The sequence below is a fragment of the Corvus cornix genome, chromosome 2, assembly GCF_000738735.6.
Source record: "Corvus cornix cornix isolate S_Up_H32 chromosome 2, ASM73873v5, whole genome shotgun sequence".
NCBI classification, from domain to species: domain Eukaryota; kingdom Metazoa; phylum Chordata; class Aves; order Passeriformes; family Corvidae; genus Corvus; species Corvus cornix.
Window position 1 is genome coordinate 77024641 of NC_046333.1, and position 18745 is coordinate 77043385.

Sequence of the window (18745 nt, forward strand, 5' to 3'; positions counted from 1 at the left end):
GTTCAGTTTCCTATTTCTAGAAAGTCTGTCAATATAGAACTCTAGTCAAAACATTTGTGGTTATTGGAATCACTATTAAATTATTTCAAGGGCATTTTCTTAATAATCTTTTTCTTAGTTTTCAGTCTCATACACATAGCTACAACTAAAAACAACAGAGGCAAGACAGCAACATGTAATACAGTTTTAAATGCATTCCAAGACAGTTTTGTCACTACTACTGTCAGATTGACTAGCCTATGTAGAAGACAGACAATTATATATTGTGTCTCTCTTACATAGGCTGCGAAGAACTGGTGCTTCAGTTTGTCCTGTAACTTCCCATAGCTCAACTGCACCAGTCTTGGGAAAGGAGAATAGAGATCAACTATAGATGAGCAGCTTTCCTTCATCTACCTAGAAATACCACTTTTTTTCTGCCAGTTACCTGAGGTCTTGAGGAATACTCTGTATTCTCTTGGCAATCTATCGAACTCTTATTCAAAGGATAGAACAAAAAATCATATCCCATTTTCCTTTCTGATACTAGTGCATTATTCTGCCTTTGGTGTCCAGGTAAATACACCACTGTTTCTGCAGCGCTGAAAGATATAACATTGGCAATAAACGATAAACGCAAGCATGCAGAAAGTAAGATTTTTCTGGGTGATTATTTATATATAAACAATTATATTGATTTGAAACTGTTCAGATTTTGATAATCAAATAATTTTTTTTCTGATCAGAGGATATTTGCCGGGCAGAGGGCAGAGAGAAGTCATAAATATATGAGCAATGTAATTTATTGCAAGCTTCATAGCTAATTGTCACTCTGTCACTGTGGGACTGAAAACAGATGTGATAAAAGATAAGTTGAACTGTGCTGAATGTGCATTTGCAAAACTCGATCATTCAGAATAATTCAAATATGGGCCAATTTGATGGAAGATAGGGGACACTGAGATTCAGGACAAGTACCTACTACAAAGGATGCATCTCCTCATGGTGGTGAAGCATACATACACATTCTGTATCACTGTGCTCATGTTGGTTTCCTGGGAATTCATTATAGTGCCTTACACAAAGCTGTAACTACTCTGCTGTAATAATTTCCAGCAATGCTGGTGGAACATTCCCACCTCATCTTATTTAATTATTTATTTTAATTTTAACTCACTCTGACAGTCTCCTGAGCTACACAACTCATTTTCATGAAGGCTCCCGGGAGATGGCTATAACACAAGTCTACTCTGCAGTTGCATGCATCTTTATAACAAAAACCATAAATCAGGGCACTTACTCTGAACCTGCAGACAAGAGCAATGAGCAGGCACATCTCAGTATGTTAGCTTCAATTCAAGGGATTTCAGAAAGTTATTTTTTATTCCTCTGTTCAGAGTTCGCTTCTCTATTCTTTGTTTACTGTCTCTTCTGTGTTAACTATGTGAGATCCTTCCATCTGAACTTTCCCCTGTAGAAACACTCTTCTATCTTCAAGGTAGATTTGAAGTTGCTTTTGGAGTAGGTGGCAGATTTTTATTAAATGCTTATTCTAGACCTTTAGTAGGAGAGTGCTGAATAAGGACCTTTGTTTGAGCATTAATTAGGCTTTGGCTTTAAAGACGTTTACCAGAGGTGTAACATTTCCAAGAATCTTCACTTAAAACCCTTCCTCTTCTAATTGTTGAATTTGTCTTAGTGGAAATGATTCTCCAGGCTTCACGTACAATTCAGGAACAGTTCAAGGCAAGAACTTCTAAGCATGATTATAACAGGAGGTAGATGTCATGGTAATGTCTTTTCCCTGCTGTTGTCATTGTTACTATTATTATTATTATTATTATTATTATTATTATTATTATTACTACTACTAAGTATATTTGTTCAGAAAAAAGGATTTTAAAATGTTAATTTTGGGTTCAGATGCTTAAAAGTAAATCTCTTAATTGAATTTAAAAAAATAGCGGTTTTACTAAATAAAAATGTGTTGCCTCCTAGTTAATGTTAATGCTAAGATGAACAGATCTTTTATAAGATGAAGCCCTTCATATTTTGCTGTGCTTTTTGTCTTATTGGTTCCAATATATTTGAATTTTATTTTTAATATTAGAATATAAATGTATATTATGCATAATATACACATACACACATATCTATATCTATATCTATATCGATCTATATCATCTATATCTATATCTATATCTCTATCATCTATATATCTATATCAATCTATATACACATAATATTAATATTTGCTCTCACTCATATGTGAGCCATATTGTGGCATAACACAGTTTGCAGGTTCCATCTTGGTGGGTTACTTTTTTTTTCCTATGGATGACTTCTGAAAGGGAAGCAAAGTTCTGGTTAGTAAATCTTGATTTGTTGGTATCTTCTGCTCTCATATATACTTTTTTATGAGGCAAGAATTTTCCATCACAACTATCCCCACAGTTTTTGGAAAAGAAAGTATAGAGGTAATAATTTCAAATACATTTTAAATGTGCCATTCTGAGAAATTTCATTGCACTTTATACACCATTTTTAAGTTATTACCTGCTGCTTGTGGTCTTATGAATGGCTCCCAGGCATTTCTCAGGATGGAAACAAAGGGAAGAAAAATAATACTTGAATGGATAAAACTAAAGCCTTAATATTTTTTGAAGTACCGCTTAATTTTAATGTACATCTAAAGTATAATGATGACTAATCTATTTAAATAGCTCATCTGTATATATAGAAATCTATGCAAGGAAACTGCATGCCTCAAGGTAAAAAAAAATATTTCTAACAAGAATCAGCAAAGAATGCAGAAAGGCAAGGAAACTAAGAAAGAAGCATAATATACTCAGAAACCAATGTGAGACCCAGAAAGGCCGGATTGTGTCTCTGATCTAACTTAACTTCATACAACATTTAGCTGTTAAAAAAAAAATCCTATTAAATCACATTTGAACTTAAAGGAGATAATAATTCTTCATGTTGTATAAATCTGTTCTGAGGTGGAATGCCAGGATTTTAAGAGAATGGTGTATTGGACTTCATAGGGATTGAGGGGAGACTACAGTGCTGTGGAAACAAGAAGCAGGATAATGCTAAATGTCTACAATTTTCTTTCTTCTGTTGAAAATGCCATACAGAGTTTCTTTTTGAGCTCCTGCACAACTACAAGAGACTGAAGTTCTTCCTTTACTTCAGCAAAACCCAATGTCCTGAACTGAGTACTTGTGCCGGTTTGAGTATTAGCAATGGAAAATATGTCCTTTCTGTCTGTTTCTCAGGTGCAATAGTCTTGAAGTATTCTTCCATTGTTCTGTGAGGAATTGTTCTCAGCTAAGAGGCTTGGGCTTCCATTATTATTATGGACTTGAGAGAAACATAAGTTAAAAAATATTGCAGCTAAAAGACAGATAATAAATTTTCTTCCACTGCAGGATTTTTTTCTCTGATTTCTAAATTCTTGTTCAGTTCTTCTTTATGGATTTCAAATTTCTTCTGCTGGGTTTCCATGAAACCTAGAAACAAAATTAGTTTAATTGTGTTTCTGTTTATGCAGTTTGTAAAGGCTCTATGATACTCAAAGAAAATCAGTATTGGAAGATTCCAATTTTTGTAGATTCAGTTGCATGTTTTCAGACTCCTGATGGACTGACTGATATGGAGATGATCTTTGATATCTTTAGATAACTAAAGAAATGGTTATCTTAATGTAACTGTTTCTCTAAGGTTAAAGAAATATTTTACTCTCAAGATAGTTTGCTTTAAGCACTACATCAACTTCCACATATATTCACATTTTACTATTGTAGTATAAAAGGTTACATTTTCCTTTTTGTGACTGAGAAAATATTTTCACTGGGAATAGTACTGATATCTAAACAACATGAACTTTCTGTCAGTATGACATAATTTTATGAGGTCCTAGAATGATATTGCTTGGAATTTATGTAAAGCACAAGGTGTGAAAATGCACATTTTGACTGAAGCTTCCTGTCGGTATGCTCTAGTATTGACTCAGAATTCTCAAAGCCCATTTTGGAGGCATTTTCTCAAAGCCAATTATAAACTAGGTATTTTTCATCAAGCTGGACATCTGTGTGCTATATAGAACATCAAAAGCTCATGTGAAATGATTTAGCAATCACTAGCTAATGACACAGTAGTAGTGATTTTGTTCTACTGCCAGACCAGGCCAATGATTTGTAGGTAAAAGCCAAAGGAACTGTTCTGAATCGTCCGGGTTTTAACGACGTGTTTTCACAGCTTGTAGGAGCCATGCTAAGTCTTATGGTATTTTAACATAAACAATCAGGAAATGCTTTTACAGGAAGGATTGAAAAGAAATTTTAGTTCCAATGACAGTTTTTGACTGACTGCTTAGTACAACTTTGAGTGTAATCTAAGGTCAGAAACCTGAAAATTGCTGGTTTTAGTGATGAGTAAGTGGCTTTCTTTTCTTTTCCTATTAGATAGAACATGGTCAGCTGTGGAACTCTATTGTGAAGACCTCAGAAGAAATATCAGTTTTTCCAGTCATCTTTTCATAATGTAAATATAATTTGAGCTTTCCCAAATGGGCAGCTAAACCATGAACAAGCAGAAAAACCCAATTTGGACTGTATTTCTGAACCAGACTTCACCTTCTCTCCCAGGAATTTATTGAAGGATTACAGCTGAAAAAGACAAGAGGAAGAAGACCTTGAACAGGAAGCTTATCCTACAATGAGAATTACAAGTACATCTTGTATCTGCCCAGTCCTAGTTTGTCTCTGTTTCGTGCAGAGGTGTTATGGAGCTGCTCACCATGGCTCCATCAAGGTGACTAGAAATCAAACCAAACACATAGAAGGTGAAACAGAAGTGCATCATCGTCCAAAGCGTGGATGGGTGTGGAATCAGTTCTTTGTTTTAGAAGAACACATGGGACCAGATCCTCAATATGTAGGAAAGGTAAGGCCATTGTTTTCCTTTGGCTTTGGTTTGTTTTTTTCCATCCCCTGAAATGTGGCATTGATAAGAGGGAAACCATTTATCTCCTAGATGGCGCTTCGTCTTTTAAAGGACACCTCTTGGATTGCTACATGTATTTACACTGAACTTGCTGCTTGCCTGTGTATACTGTGTTTATTATAAAAAAGATAAATAAAAGTATATAGAATAAAGATACAAAAATGTGGTAAACCAGTTTTTCTTCTGAGGTCAGCTAAACACCGAGTGAGTGCAGTTGATCCTGTTATGTTAGTTTCCATAACTCTAAATGCACCAGGTGACTGCTAATGGCTTTTCCAGACTATTTCAGAATTATATTCAGTTCTGCTTCAGGGAATATTACAAATGCAGGCAAGGTCCCTAGGGTGTTCATTCCACTCTGAGTGTAGGGTGGAAAAGGTCTCCTCCAAAAGGAAGTCCTCTGTGGTTTTTTTCATATAAGGAGGCACAAGGTGTGTTACTTGTTAGAGTTCCTCAGAAGTTTGGGAGAACAAGCCCTGCATTTATGTTTTGATATATGGAGTGATCTTCAGATATAAAGTTCAGACTAATATAATTGAACAGAAACCTGGCCAGCTGAAGCCTGTTTCATCATGTGTAATGTTGTCTGTAGAGCTGGGGCTTTAACTTTGCATTAAATAACACAAAACTCTCCATATAGCTTTAATCCATGATATATGACAGAGGAAGTTTTTCTCTCCCTGAAGACTGTCTTGCCGCATTATGATAGAATTTTTTTATTAGATAATCTACATGAGCCTTAATTTCCTTAATGAAAACAGAAATACACAGAATATGAGGGCTAAAGAAAGATGATTAATGGGGAAGAGGGCATGGAAAAGGAATTATTTCATTTTAGTTTCCTGTGAAATTGAGAATTCTGAAAATTATATTGTAGAAAGATATGCAAGGAAACCAGTAGCTTCTGAAATCACAGATGTCTGGTAGTGAGGGCTTCCAAATTTGAACAGTATCTTTCGAACTAAAAATAGGAAGTGGAACAACTGTATTTAAGATACTGTTAACACAAAGGCTAAAAAAAATATTATGTTAAGCCTACCTTAGTAAAATACTAAGTATTTCAGAATGCTAAAAATTACTGAGATATGTGCAGGAAATGTAAACTGAGAAAGGACCTTTCTAAAGGGAGGTAGTGGTTTGCACTGAAAGAGAAGCTTTTAAAATGGGTTGGGGGAGGAGGAGATATGCCTTCAGACCCACTTTACATCAATTAACATTTTCATAAATGAGTTTGGAATAGAAAAAACATTTTTGCAAAAATCTTGTTGATATAAACCTATTCAAGAGAATCAAAACATTGTTGGGAAAGAGCTAGATACTATGAATATTATTTGGATAGAAATAAAGAGTAAACCTCAGAAATACAGAAAAATGTAATGAATTTCTATTATACACTAATGATTTGTTGTAAGTGACAGAGGAAGAGAAAGATCTGGTTACCAGATCTAATGTCATGCCTTAAAGAAGGTGAATATGATACTAAGCTGCAAAAGCTGAGATATAAAAAACGGGGATAAAGGCCACTGAAGCCATTGTGGAGAAAATTGTTAAACAGTTTCCTATTCTGCTTAGTTTTGGCCAAGAAAAGTGGATTTATATGTGAAGCTGTACAGAAAGAATTGAACATTATGGCTGGGATAGTAATGGAGAATAAAATATGTTTGTTTAATTTTTCCCACAAATTATAGAGGAGGGCACATAATATTCTATAAATACACCTCAGAATAAACCACAATGAAAAAAACTATTTAAGTTGATTGCAATATTATTTGAAAAAATAAGGTTTTGGTGATGATGAGTTAATTTAGAACTAACATCTAGTTAATTTAGAATGAAAACAAGGATAAGTCAGATTATGAAAGAGGCTACTAACAAGAGAGAAAAGAAAACTGAAGAGGTTTCAAGGTACAGCATACTTGTCTTTATGAGAGCATTTATAGACATGATTGCATGCCAGAACAGAGGCCTGGATTCAGTGAGCTAAAGCATGGTCCCTTTCAATTTTATGTTCTTATGATACTATTATGTATTTCCTTTCATCCTCTGACCACTCTATTAATGCCACATTTACAGAGATCAATGAATAGAATTTCTTTCAATCCTTTATGGTCAAAATGTGACTGCATGCCTTGTTTGAGGACATTTCTCCCTCTGCACTTACCAATTTTTCTCCCCTTTTCCTCAAAGAATTCCCTCTGGTGCTCATGATTTTCTGCTCTGAGTACTTCACAACATTACTAAGCTTATCTTTGCAAAAGCTTTGTTGAACTTAAAAGCAACTGTACTCTATTTTCCATTTGTTGTGATGATTCTGATGACCTGATTTGAAGAAAAGATCAATTATATTAGCTCAGGCATATACTTTTAATTAAAAAAAAAGCAGGAAAGCCTGGGCGAGACTGTCATAATATTAGTAATTAGCAAAATATCAGTAGTGGCCATTAAACATGAAAAATAGACATTTTAGAAAAATAGATGTTTTACTAATGTTGCATTTAATCGTACACACCTCATCAAAGTCTCATTTTACATGCGCTTAATTTGACAAGTAATTTTCATTCAAAGCCCCTCAGTTATAAAGGAAGTCAGTGCCCTTTAATTCCAGGCTTCTGTTCGGTGGCAGCATGCTGTCAATTATGTCAATTATTAATTCTGTAGACTACTCTGCTTCACTGGTGAGAGTTTTGCCATTTGAGATCTGTCCTTTCACATTTTTCACACCCAATTTGGGAGTAACATCACAGAAAGCAGAGTCATTATGTACAATACTGTTACGATGATCACAGTCATTGTCATGGAAATGCACAGTGAGGACAAGAATAGGGTAGGCCTGCAATGAAAAAGGTAAGCTTTCTTATTCTTACTGTGAAATGACTCTCAAGAGGATGGATTAATTCACTGCCATCATCATACAGACAATGTTAGGACAACAAATTATCATTATATTTTAACATCAAGCATGCCCCCATTCCTCAATCATTATTTCTTTTCTCTAAGAAAATGTCATTTGGAGACTTGAAATCTTAAAATTAATTAAGACTTAAAAATAATCCCTATTAGCTATACTCACAAGGTTTTTCTAGGAACGTGGCAAGACACAGGTCCTGGAAAAATGGGCTTATGGTAGAAATAAAAAATAATCCTTTTATAGATATTAAGTATTATCTGTGGTTCTCGGATTATTGAACTGGTTCCCTGCTGTTGCACTTGGGGTAAGTCTTCAGTGTTTCAGGGTGTGTTTCACTGATGAAAGAACTAAAAAAAAATAGTTTTGTATTTAAAAAGGTATCTTTAAAGTATTTAAAACCACAGTGACTTCTTTTACAAAATTTATCAATTATTTGGGGAGGGTTTCTGGAAAACTTCTGAATAATCAATGGTATCTGGCAATGATAGTTCAGAGAGACTATTCATCTGCAGGTGCAAGTATGTACGTGTGTATGTGTCTGCGTGGGTGTGTTTGCACTGCAGAATCTGCAACAATTTGAGTAAACAAGATTAAATATCCTTGTCTCAGATAAGTAACTTGAATGCACAGACCAAGCTTTCAGTTACATGAGACTTCCTGTATTTTGTGTGTCTCTGGTGTAAATTATTCTAATGAAATAACAGCCATGAGTGCAGAAAGGGGCAGGGTTAGTGAATGCACTATGATCTGGTGATGAATCGGTCACCTACTGCACCAGCTCAGAGGAATGAAGATTTCCTGAGGAAATCTAGAAAAATCGGGCTGTAGTACTGCAAGATTTTACATTTCTCAGTTGTTATGGCTGATATAATTTACATTTCTCTTGCATTTTCTGCATGCTTTTAGGTTAGATAACTCATGTCTCATCTTTTGGAAAAAATAGCAAATAAAGCATTTTAGTAAAAAAGTGAAACAGACTATATGTTTCAGTCCATAACATTCTTCATTTTGAGCCTTCACACCTCTGTCTCCAGAGGGTCTGCTCCTTCTTAAAAGGATATTTCTAAAAATCAATTGCACTGGAAGCAAGTCATAACTACACATTTAGTGTGTTTTTTACTTTAGAGAGAGAAGTAAATAAGCAGTGATAAAAGGAAGATCACTGTGGATTTGAGGCTCAGTGAGTCATGCTATTGACTGAATAACAGAGGAATATAATGCACAAGACTGACAGTTTCTCTGTGGACTCTTTGGATCTCTGAAATACCAAACCTATACCTCTTAATCCACTTCAGATGTCCTCTGAAGAGTAAATAGGAATGACTGTTCAAGTATTCAGATCTGTGTTGGTTTTCACCTGCATTTTTCTTCCCTAATTTGGGGAGTGTCCCTTTACTTAGTTCTTACATTTTTACCTGTAATGCAAAAACAGTTTCAGAATTATGTTGATGTAGGAGATAAGGAAGTATGGAGCAGCTGGAAATGAGTGTGAATACAGGAAAGGGAAGAAGAAAATAACAACCTTTCTTATGTCTTGAAATGATTGTACTTGAAATGAAAGTTAGCTTAGGAAGGTAATCCCAGGTGTTGTATTGGATTTACAAGATAGTAATTCTTTTAATTTATCATTTTATTCTTGAAAACATAAATATAGCATAACAGACTTGTTATTTGAAATTATTTTTTCAAAGTAATATGTGACATATCATTGCAATAAATTAGTTCTAATACAAGATAGTGAATCTAATCTTCCCTGATCATATCAAGAGAATTTTCCATCTCTGATTTAATGACAGCAAGGGGACATTATATATGTTTTAGAATAAGTGCCAAGGAAGAAACAAAAGTAGAGTTTAACAATTACAACACTTTTATTCAGTTATAGAGGTTTACATAAAATAAAGTATATCAGGTATTTCAGCATTTTTAACGCAAGCAAATAGTTAAAAATTTATTTTGATAAAAAAGGGGTTGTATTTTATAATAGAGAAAATTAAAAGGAACGTGTAGATGACATAGTCTAAATATTTTGCACGATTTGTTAGCCATTTTCATGCCTCTGTAAGAAGGAAGACAAATGGCATCAGCAACAAAAGCAACTTCTCAAATAACATGCATCTCACTTTCTATCTTTTAGGTTGCTAGTTTAACAAATAATGTATTTATATAAAATAATTTTTCTTCTATACCTAGGGAAAGTGTAGAAGCAATAACAACATGAAGAATAAACCTGACATCAGTAGAGTACAACATTATATGGTCTTCTATCATGTTAGCCATCTCATTTTCTGTGGTAATTTTTCCAAAAAGATAACTCAATGTTGTTGCCAGCCCAGAAGCTTCCCCAAATAAAAAATGCCTACTTGTTTTATCCTGAGTTTTCTTTGCACAGAAAACTTTGCTGCCTCCTACATTCATTCAACTTGGTTTCACATTAAAATGTTGAGGGCACACTACTTGAATTCTACAACTCATAAAATGCTGTGGACCTTTACACTTTTGGTTTTGGGTTTTAAGTGGAATCTCTAAATATTCAAAGGTTATTTGGGGGAAAATCAGATTCAAGGGAAGAGAGAGCTTTCGTCAGCCTGATTAGTCTGACGTCTTTCCAGTGTGTCCAGCTATATCTGAGGTTTCCTGAAGCATAGCACTGACAGGGGCATTTTGACTTGACAGACCAACCAAAGAAACAGAAAAGCATGAACATATTGAAGTTCAGTCCTAGTCCAAAGACACAGGATAAAGTGTCTACCTTGTTTAACTTAAGTTAACATGAAATTGCAGCAAGAAGAAACTGGCTCTTTTATGTCAAAGCAGCTACATTAAACCTAATATGTCAAAATAATAACTGTTTTTGTAAGGAAGCTTTATAGAGTCTGTCAGTTCTATATTGCAAAACATCAGTTCTCTATGTGGAGACTGTTATTTAAATTAATGGTTCAAAATAATTTTGTCAAGGTGATCTTATCTACCCTGAAGTTAATACGGACTGAAGAACTCTGAACAAGACTTCTTTCTTTTTTCCTATTTTTTTAAAAATATATATTTTACCTCTTATCCTTTAATGAATTTGACGCACCAGCAGCCAAGTTCCGTGACTTTTACATTTCTTTTAACACTGAAAAACGACATTGATGAAACCAACATCTTTTAAGTGGAACTGCCATTCCTCTCTTAAATGGTTTAGCAGTAATTTTTTGGGAGGAAATACACCTTGTTCCTACCTAGCCCTGGCCCCTCGGTTTTTTTTGGTGGTTTTTTTTTTTGTTTTTTTTTTTTTGTCTCATTTTGGTAATGAATTGGTTTAACATATCTTAGCGCTGGCGCTGGGGCAGTGCCGGGGCTGCCCGGGCCGGGCCCAGGCGGTGCCAGCGGCTGCAGCGGCCCCAGCGCAGGGCACGGCTGAGCCCCTCAGCCACGGGCGGGCGGGCGAGAGCCCCGGAAAAAAGCCTGGCCAAGGGAGGGCAAAACGCTGCCCGGCAGCCAGGGCTGAGCGGGGGAACCGTGCGGGAAACAGCCCTGCGAGCCTGAGGGGACAGCGGGAGCGGGGACGGAGGCGGGAGAGACCCGGCACGGATGGCCCTGGGCCAGGGAGAGAGGAGAGAGGAGCTGCTATGGGCTGTCCGCAGACCCCCATTCCCCATCTGCCTGTGCCCCTTCGGGAGAAGAGAGAGACCAGTCAGGACTGAAGGTGAACTTGGGAATAAGTCAGATGGGGGGGAAATTGTTTTAATTTTTTGTACTTTTTTCCTCAACATCGAACTCTATTTTAATTGCCAAGAAATTGAATTCAATTTCTTCCTGTTAAATGTATCATAGTAATTAGTCAGTGATCTCTCTGTTTTATCCCAGCCTATGAACTTTTCTTCAGCTCGTTTTCTCCTGAATGATTTTAAGAAAGAAGACTGAGAGAGGCAGCTGGGTGGGTGTTCAGAAGCCAGCCGAGACTGACCCACCACAAAGCTGGTGTGGTACAACATGCCTGCTCTGTAATTGCATCTTTAGCTGATGCCATACTCTCTGAATGCATAGCCTCTTAGCCTCTGACAGTCTTTATATCAAAACGATGTAAAATGGCCATATAATTGGTGTCTGTTAAAAAAAAAAAACAAACAGAAAAACAAAAACAAAAACAACCCATAAAAAATAGGTGTTAAACCAATTACATACACCAGGTGCAGCAACAAGGAAACAAAGATAATTCTGCATATTTTTATATTAATGGTGAACTTAGTAACTTTGTTTTTTAAGGATATTTACCAGCTAATTGTAAATCAATAGGTAATGAAGCTGAAGAGATGCTGATAAACTCAAGTGTGAATTAGCACATCAGTTACTTTTCAAGTATCTTCTTGACCTTATTTTAAGAGAGGTGCTCATTCATGTTCATTGTTTGTGCAACTTTCAACACCCACATGCCTTGTTGTCTTTTAAACGATTCTGCTACATCATTTTGCTATTAAATATAGTTTATCAACCCATTCAAGATGATTTGTAAAATGAAATGTTATCTGGACTTTGCTTGTTTAAACAGTGACAGGAACACTTCTGTTCAATGATTGAAACTGTAGGCTAAATAATTTCATTTACAGTATAAAAAGCTACAGAAGTTTAAAAAGGTGAAGTAAATTGAACATCATAATTAAGTCTTCTTTCATCTAGACAGATGTGACAAATGAAACCATGCAGAACATGCTTTTATGGCCTGCTTTTCTAAGGTGAAGATGCTATAACAGAATAGAAATTTCAGGTCTAGTAGTTTATTAATTAATCTCAAAATATCTGAGAAGAAGGTGAATATGAGACTGCAATATTCCTAGACTCAGTGGAGGTAGCAAAGGGTTATTTGTATGGCATATTCTGTACAGCTGTAAAGGTAATTGCTCATATTTGTTGATTTTGAATGTGGTGCCTTCTCAACAATTGCCTCTTTGCCTTATAAGTTACACTGGCTACATGTTATCTTTCAAATCTCAAATAAAATTGATGTCTAATGCCTAATTGTATTTTTTTGTGTTCTAGAACACATGCACACTTTTTAAGGGCAATAAAATGTGTGAGGCAATAAGAAGTGAAGCAGAACTAAGGTTTGAATCTAAAAATTCTCTATCATTTCTAATCATATAACACACAGTCTATGAAACTAATTCATGGTGATGAATACTGAGATGAAATGCCTTTGTAAATATTTAATTTCTAAAATAAATTAGGGTTTTTACTTATTGTAGTGAAAAACTCCAGACTGTAAAACCATGAAAGCACTATTTCAGAATGCCTTTTTTTTTCTGCCTAGCTGTATTAGCTTTGGTTGGATCTTGGCAAGCAGTTAGTTCTCATTTAAATAGTTATTCCCACAAGTTTATAATCTGCAATTTAAGCATACTTTTAATAACAATGAAAAGAACGCAAACACCTTTGTTTGGAAAGAAAGTGCAGAGATGATATTTGCATTTGGATCGTGCACAATGGTTTACAGTCAAGAACCTAAGCAGTGGTAAATCTTTGCATCTGAGATTAGAGCAGAATAACTTTAAAGTCATCTTTGCATTTCTGTGATCTTGGGTCCATTTGCTAAAAAGTCTGTTCCTTCCAGAATTTTGATGAGGTTTTCTAAAAACAGGTTGCCTGTATGGAGATATTCAAGACAGGAGATAGAACTGTTGCAAAAATGTCTCTCTGCAAAAAGTTATTATTAAAGGGCTTGGGAATAAACTCAACAGAAGAGCTTTTTCTAACGCTCTTACTGAAGAACAGTGGTGTTGCTGCCCTATGTTTAAACATTTGTATCAAGTCTTCATTTTTTCTCTTACAATATTGTAAAATTTTCCATCAGATTACAAACAAACAAAAATTCCAGTCATCAGATTTAATAGTTTGTATTCATAAATCTACACTTTGTATTTAAGTCAGGCTTAGTGTATAATTAATTTGTGTGGCATGAGATCATTGCATGTCCTTGTCTGTTTTGTTGTCAGAGATGTATAACCCTAGCTGTTGCCAAAATGTGTTCATTTTATTGTTTTCCTGTGAATTATAATACTTAATACTTAAGCTACCAGTATAAAAAAGACAGCTTTTTAAAGTCTCATATGAAAGACATATTAATAATTACAGTTCTACTGAAGAGATCTTTTCATAATATTCAAAGGGCTTACTTGAGACATTCTTGTGATACTGATAAAAGAGGTGCTATCCAACAGACAAACCCCCTGCTTTACATTAAGGAAGCCTGTTCAAGAAAGAGTCTCTGTATATGTTTGCAAAGCAAATAGAAATGTTTATAACTAATATAAATATAGTCCATTTTGAAATGCATAGTCTGTTTTTACTTTGAAATAAGTGTTTATTGCTATATATATACATATCTCACTACTTAGTATTAATTATAAATCTTAATTGTAAAAGTCAATAGTGGCCTAAAGAAGTATAATTTTTCATTTGGAAGTTACAGAAGCAATGTTTTCACACTTTAGTTATATGAATACTTTCTATCTGAATACCTTGAGTGAAATCATGGCAACATAACTTTCAAAAAATCGAAGAGCATTTAACATCTGTATGGATGTTTCAGATGTAATATTAAAACTACAGAATGTCATCATTATCTTGGTGACTGAAATAACAAAGTTGATGATGATGTGTTGAGCATGTTCAGATAGATTCTTAGACATGAAAATTGCAGTAATGATGGGAGACTTCACTTACTCCCTGGAACACAGGTTGAATTCTACATTGAGCTTGAACCCTAATATGAAAAGTCTCTAAGTATAAAAAAATGCTGCCTCATAAGTTATCTAGTCATCAAATCTCGAAAAGAGGAACTAAAGCTAAACTTAAGTAACACCTGAAGCAAATGCAAAATACCTGACAGAAAGACGTGAAGGGCTAAAGGAAGTAGGAGTGACCAAAAGATACAGCAGTAAGGGCAAATAAAGGTAGTCTTTAAAAAAAGTCTGTTTCCAAAATTAGAGGAATAGAAAGGACTGAGCAATCTTACATATTAATTGTGAAGCAAAATAACCCATTAAAGCAAGTTTGAAGAAAAACTGGCAATAAAAAGTACTTCTTCAGAAACATGAGGATGTGGAAGCCTACCAGAGGCTGCTGTGAGAAAATGCACTTCTGGAGCATAAAATGTGTAAAGAGAACAAAACAAGACTGTTGCAGGAAAGCTACAAGAATGCTTTTTAATCTCTTTACTGTGGGAGACCTTGAACAGTCATTTTATGAAGAATGCATCAAAGATGAAGTCTCAAACTGAGGCACTGTGGGAGAGACTATGAAACAAATCGATAAATGAACAGTAATTATCACACATACCTGTTGCTGTAATCCAGGAAGAAATACCTAACCAAATAACTTTGGTATATAAATATCTAAAACAACTTTGGTAACTGAGGACCAAAGTGTGCAGTTATAGCAATACAGTAAACAAGCAAAAAACAACCTCAAATGATCCCCAAAACTTGCATGTAGGAAAAAGCAATTTAAACTATTTGTGGGAAGCAGCGTGAATAAATAGGTGACAAGCTTCACTAATTATATGAAGATGATGGTAAGAAGAAAGAGGGAAAGACCAACTGTAATGAAGTCCAGCAGAAAGATATTCCAAGACTGACTGAAATTCAGTACAGATAGAATGAGGCATAAGAGCAGCAACTGAGTAGTTCTAACTGTGTAGACAGTTACCAGTCATTAAAAGGACTGTGAGGTTCTACGAGCCCTAAGATAAAACTCCATCAGCTAAGTGCTTAGAAACAATCCGATGAACAAACTGAATGTTAGAAATCATTGGGAAGAGAGAAAAAAACCACCAGTAACTCTGTAAAACCACAGTGCACCTGTATCTCAAATGCAAAGTATGGTTCTTATTTTCTTCTCTCTTTCCCCAGTGTTGCAAAATAAATATTTCAGAGAAGAACTACCAGGCTGACGTAACATATAGAACAGTCTCTGTATGAGAAGTGACTAATTGGATTATTAGCCACATTATTTGATAAACTCCACATTTTCAATTAACAACTTCAGTTCTGGAATTTTAATATTCTTTTATAGCTGTTGTCTTTCTGCGTACAGGATTTTTTAATGGGAAAGGATGGCTTTGGAAGTAGTATGACAAACACCAGAGTAGATGAGGACTCTTCTGACTGAACAAAAAATAAAAAACGTGAGTTAGGTAATGGCCTAGACAGTTTTAAGTAATACGAACCAGGAGTGGTTTTTCACTTTCTTTCCCTTTCCTCTTATGAGCAGTAGAAGTCATAAAAAAAAGCCCCCAAAACCATAAAAATCCCAAACCAAACAAAAATGACCAACCAAAAAAAAGGAAGGTTGACAACTGAAAAATAAAGAAAACAATGCTGGTTTTCATCTGTGAAATTGGTGAAACTGCTTAGTATAGCACTCTTTGATATTTAATGCCACATCAATGTTCCTAATTAGTCTCTCAATAATGAATTGAGGTAATTCAGCAGGTAAAAACTATGTCACATGGACAGAAAGGCCATACATTCAAGAAGCCAGAGCTGTATGTCCACAAATATAGATAGCTCAGATAAATGTTAACAAAAATTACTTTTGCCTATCACACACCTATGTCACAAGGGTCTTTTGTGAGACTAAACATTATTGCAAGATTGATTATGTCAGAGAATATCAGTGATGAATTCAGAATTTCCAGTCCATACTCCCTTCTTAGAAAACCTTTCCTCTACATGTCTATAAGAGCATTAGCAAGTCTTGTTTTACATTTTATTTGGATGAAATAATTTCTCCTTTTTCTATCTATATTGCATGAAAACATAGTGACATGATTCTTTCCAAGCAAAAGGAAGAGTTTTCATACCTAAAGAAAACTGATAATTTACTCATTCAAAGTTTGTTTTTATTTAAATCATTAATCACAAGGATCATGTAAAATACAAAAGTAGTTTCAAGGTAAAAGCTGAAATATACTCAGAATATGGTAGTATTTCTTATTTCTTAAGTGCTGTTTGTGGGGACAAAATATCCAACCCAAACCAAAAAAACCTTTCTATCTCATAAGTGGTTAGTGATACTCAGTGGCTCCAGTTTAGTGCACTGTTTAGGAATTAAATTATATCATTATCTTGTTCGATTTGTTTCTTTCCAGTTTTGACTTTAGGGTATAGATATCAGGTACTGTCAGAAAATCAGGTCCCACTGAGAAGCCTTTGTGTATGAACCCTAAACAAGTGGCACCCAGAGTTCACTCCCTTCCATACACTTGTTCAAAATAAAAGCACTCCTAGGTGAAAATTCTTTAATTGCTCTTAGTTGTGCCACTTTCTCTTATAGAGCTATTAACTTTTACCTTGGACTATACTGTCTTTCATCTATGATGTATTATTTTCTCTTGGTGAATCAACTGCAGAAAATGATAGTTTTTATTAAAGTGACACCTCTGAATTCCCTCATGTATACTTCCCTAACTTCAATAGGGATATTGATAATTATTACAGTGGTTAATAAAATCACAGAATCACAGAATATGCTGAGCTGGGAGGGATCCACAAGGATCATTGAGTCCAGCTCCTGGCCGTGCACAGGAACACCCCAAGAGCCACACCATGTGCCTGAGAGCATTGTCCAAACACTTCTTGAACTCTGTCCGGCTTGGTGCTGTGACCACTTCTCTGGGGAACCTGTTCCAATGCCCAACCATCCTCTGGGTGAGGAACCCTTTCCTAATATCCAACCTAAACCTCCCCTGACGCAATTTCAGGCCATTCCCTCAGGTCCTGCCACTGGTCACCACAGAGAAGAGATCAGTGCCTTCCCCTCCTCTTCCCCTCACGAGGAAGTTGCAGACTGCAATGAGGTCTCCCCTCAGTCTTCTCCAGGCTGAACAGACCCAGTGACCTCAGCTGCTCCTCATACGGCTTCCCCTCAAGCCCTTTCAATATCTTTGTAACCTCCTTTGGATTCTCCCCAAGAGCTTAATGCCTTTCTTACATTGCAGTACCCAAAGCTGCCCCCAGCACTCGAGGTGAGGCTGCCCCAGTGCAGAGCGGAGTGGGACAATCCCCTCCCTTGCCCGGCTGGTGATGCTGTGCCTGATGCCCCCCAGGACAGGGTTAACCCTCCTGGCTGCCAGGGTACTGCTGACTCATGTTCAACTTGCCATTGATCAGGACCATCAGGTGCCTTTCTGTGGTGCTGCTTTCCAGCATCTCATTCTCCAGTCTGTTTGAACATCCAAGGTTGCCTCATTCCAGGTGCAGAAGGAATGCATATCACCTAATTAGGCAGCATATACAAATGTACTGGAGTGGAAATCAGATGGTTAGAGTAATGTTTCTTATTTTTTCACAAAAAAAGACATATCGTTAAGCAGAAAAGTTTTTCTCTGTCAGCCGTTTGTAGTAAAGCAAGATTAAACAAGCCCTAGGTAGAAATGTGATACAAGTATCAAACCCCACAGGCATCCTAGAGAGAATGTAGAAGTTTCCCTTCTGGCCCAGTAAATACTGAGTAGTAAATTAACTTAAAGTTTCTTGAAAATCAATAGAACCATTTCTGTGTCTATAATCAGTATCCTTCCCATGGCTCCCCTCCCTCTCCACAAAAAGAAAAAATAAGCCTGAGAATTTAAAACTCACTGGTGTTCAGGAGCTGCCTTTATCAATGGAAATATATCTGTAGGTGCAATATTGATTTATTAAATTGAATACATCTAAATTACAATACTCTTATTCCAAAAAAATTATCTGCAGTGTTTCAGTCTCTTGAATACCAAGTGCAGAAAAGGAATCTTCTCTGTGTGAGTGTTCCAGTTTGTCAGCCCTTCTGTTTTACCTTGAATAAACTTCATTTGAATGCTCCTAA

At 35.7% G+C, this 18745-nt stretch overlaps 1 protein-coding gene across 5 annotated transcripts in view; it reads left to right on the forward strand.

The window, feature by feature from the left end:
• CDH18 (cadherin 18) overlaps positions 1–18745 on the forward strand; it is a 522337-nt gene that overhangs the window by 345492 nt on the left and 158100 nt on the right. For all 5 annotated transcript variants that reach the window (XM_039548866.1, XM_039548869.1, XM_039548870.1 and 2 more), the window contains one exon: positions 4449–4929. In XM_039548866.1, coding sequence (XP_039404800.1) covers positions 4702–4929 — 228 coding nt within the window. In that variant the 5' untranslated portion in view covers positions 4449–4701. The remainder of the gene's footprint in view (positions 1–4448; positions 4930–18745) is intronic.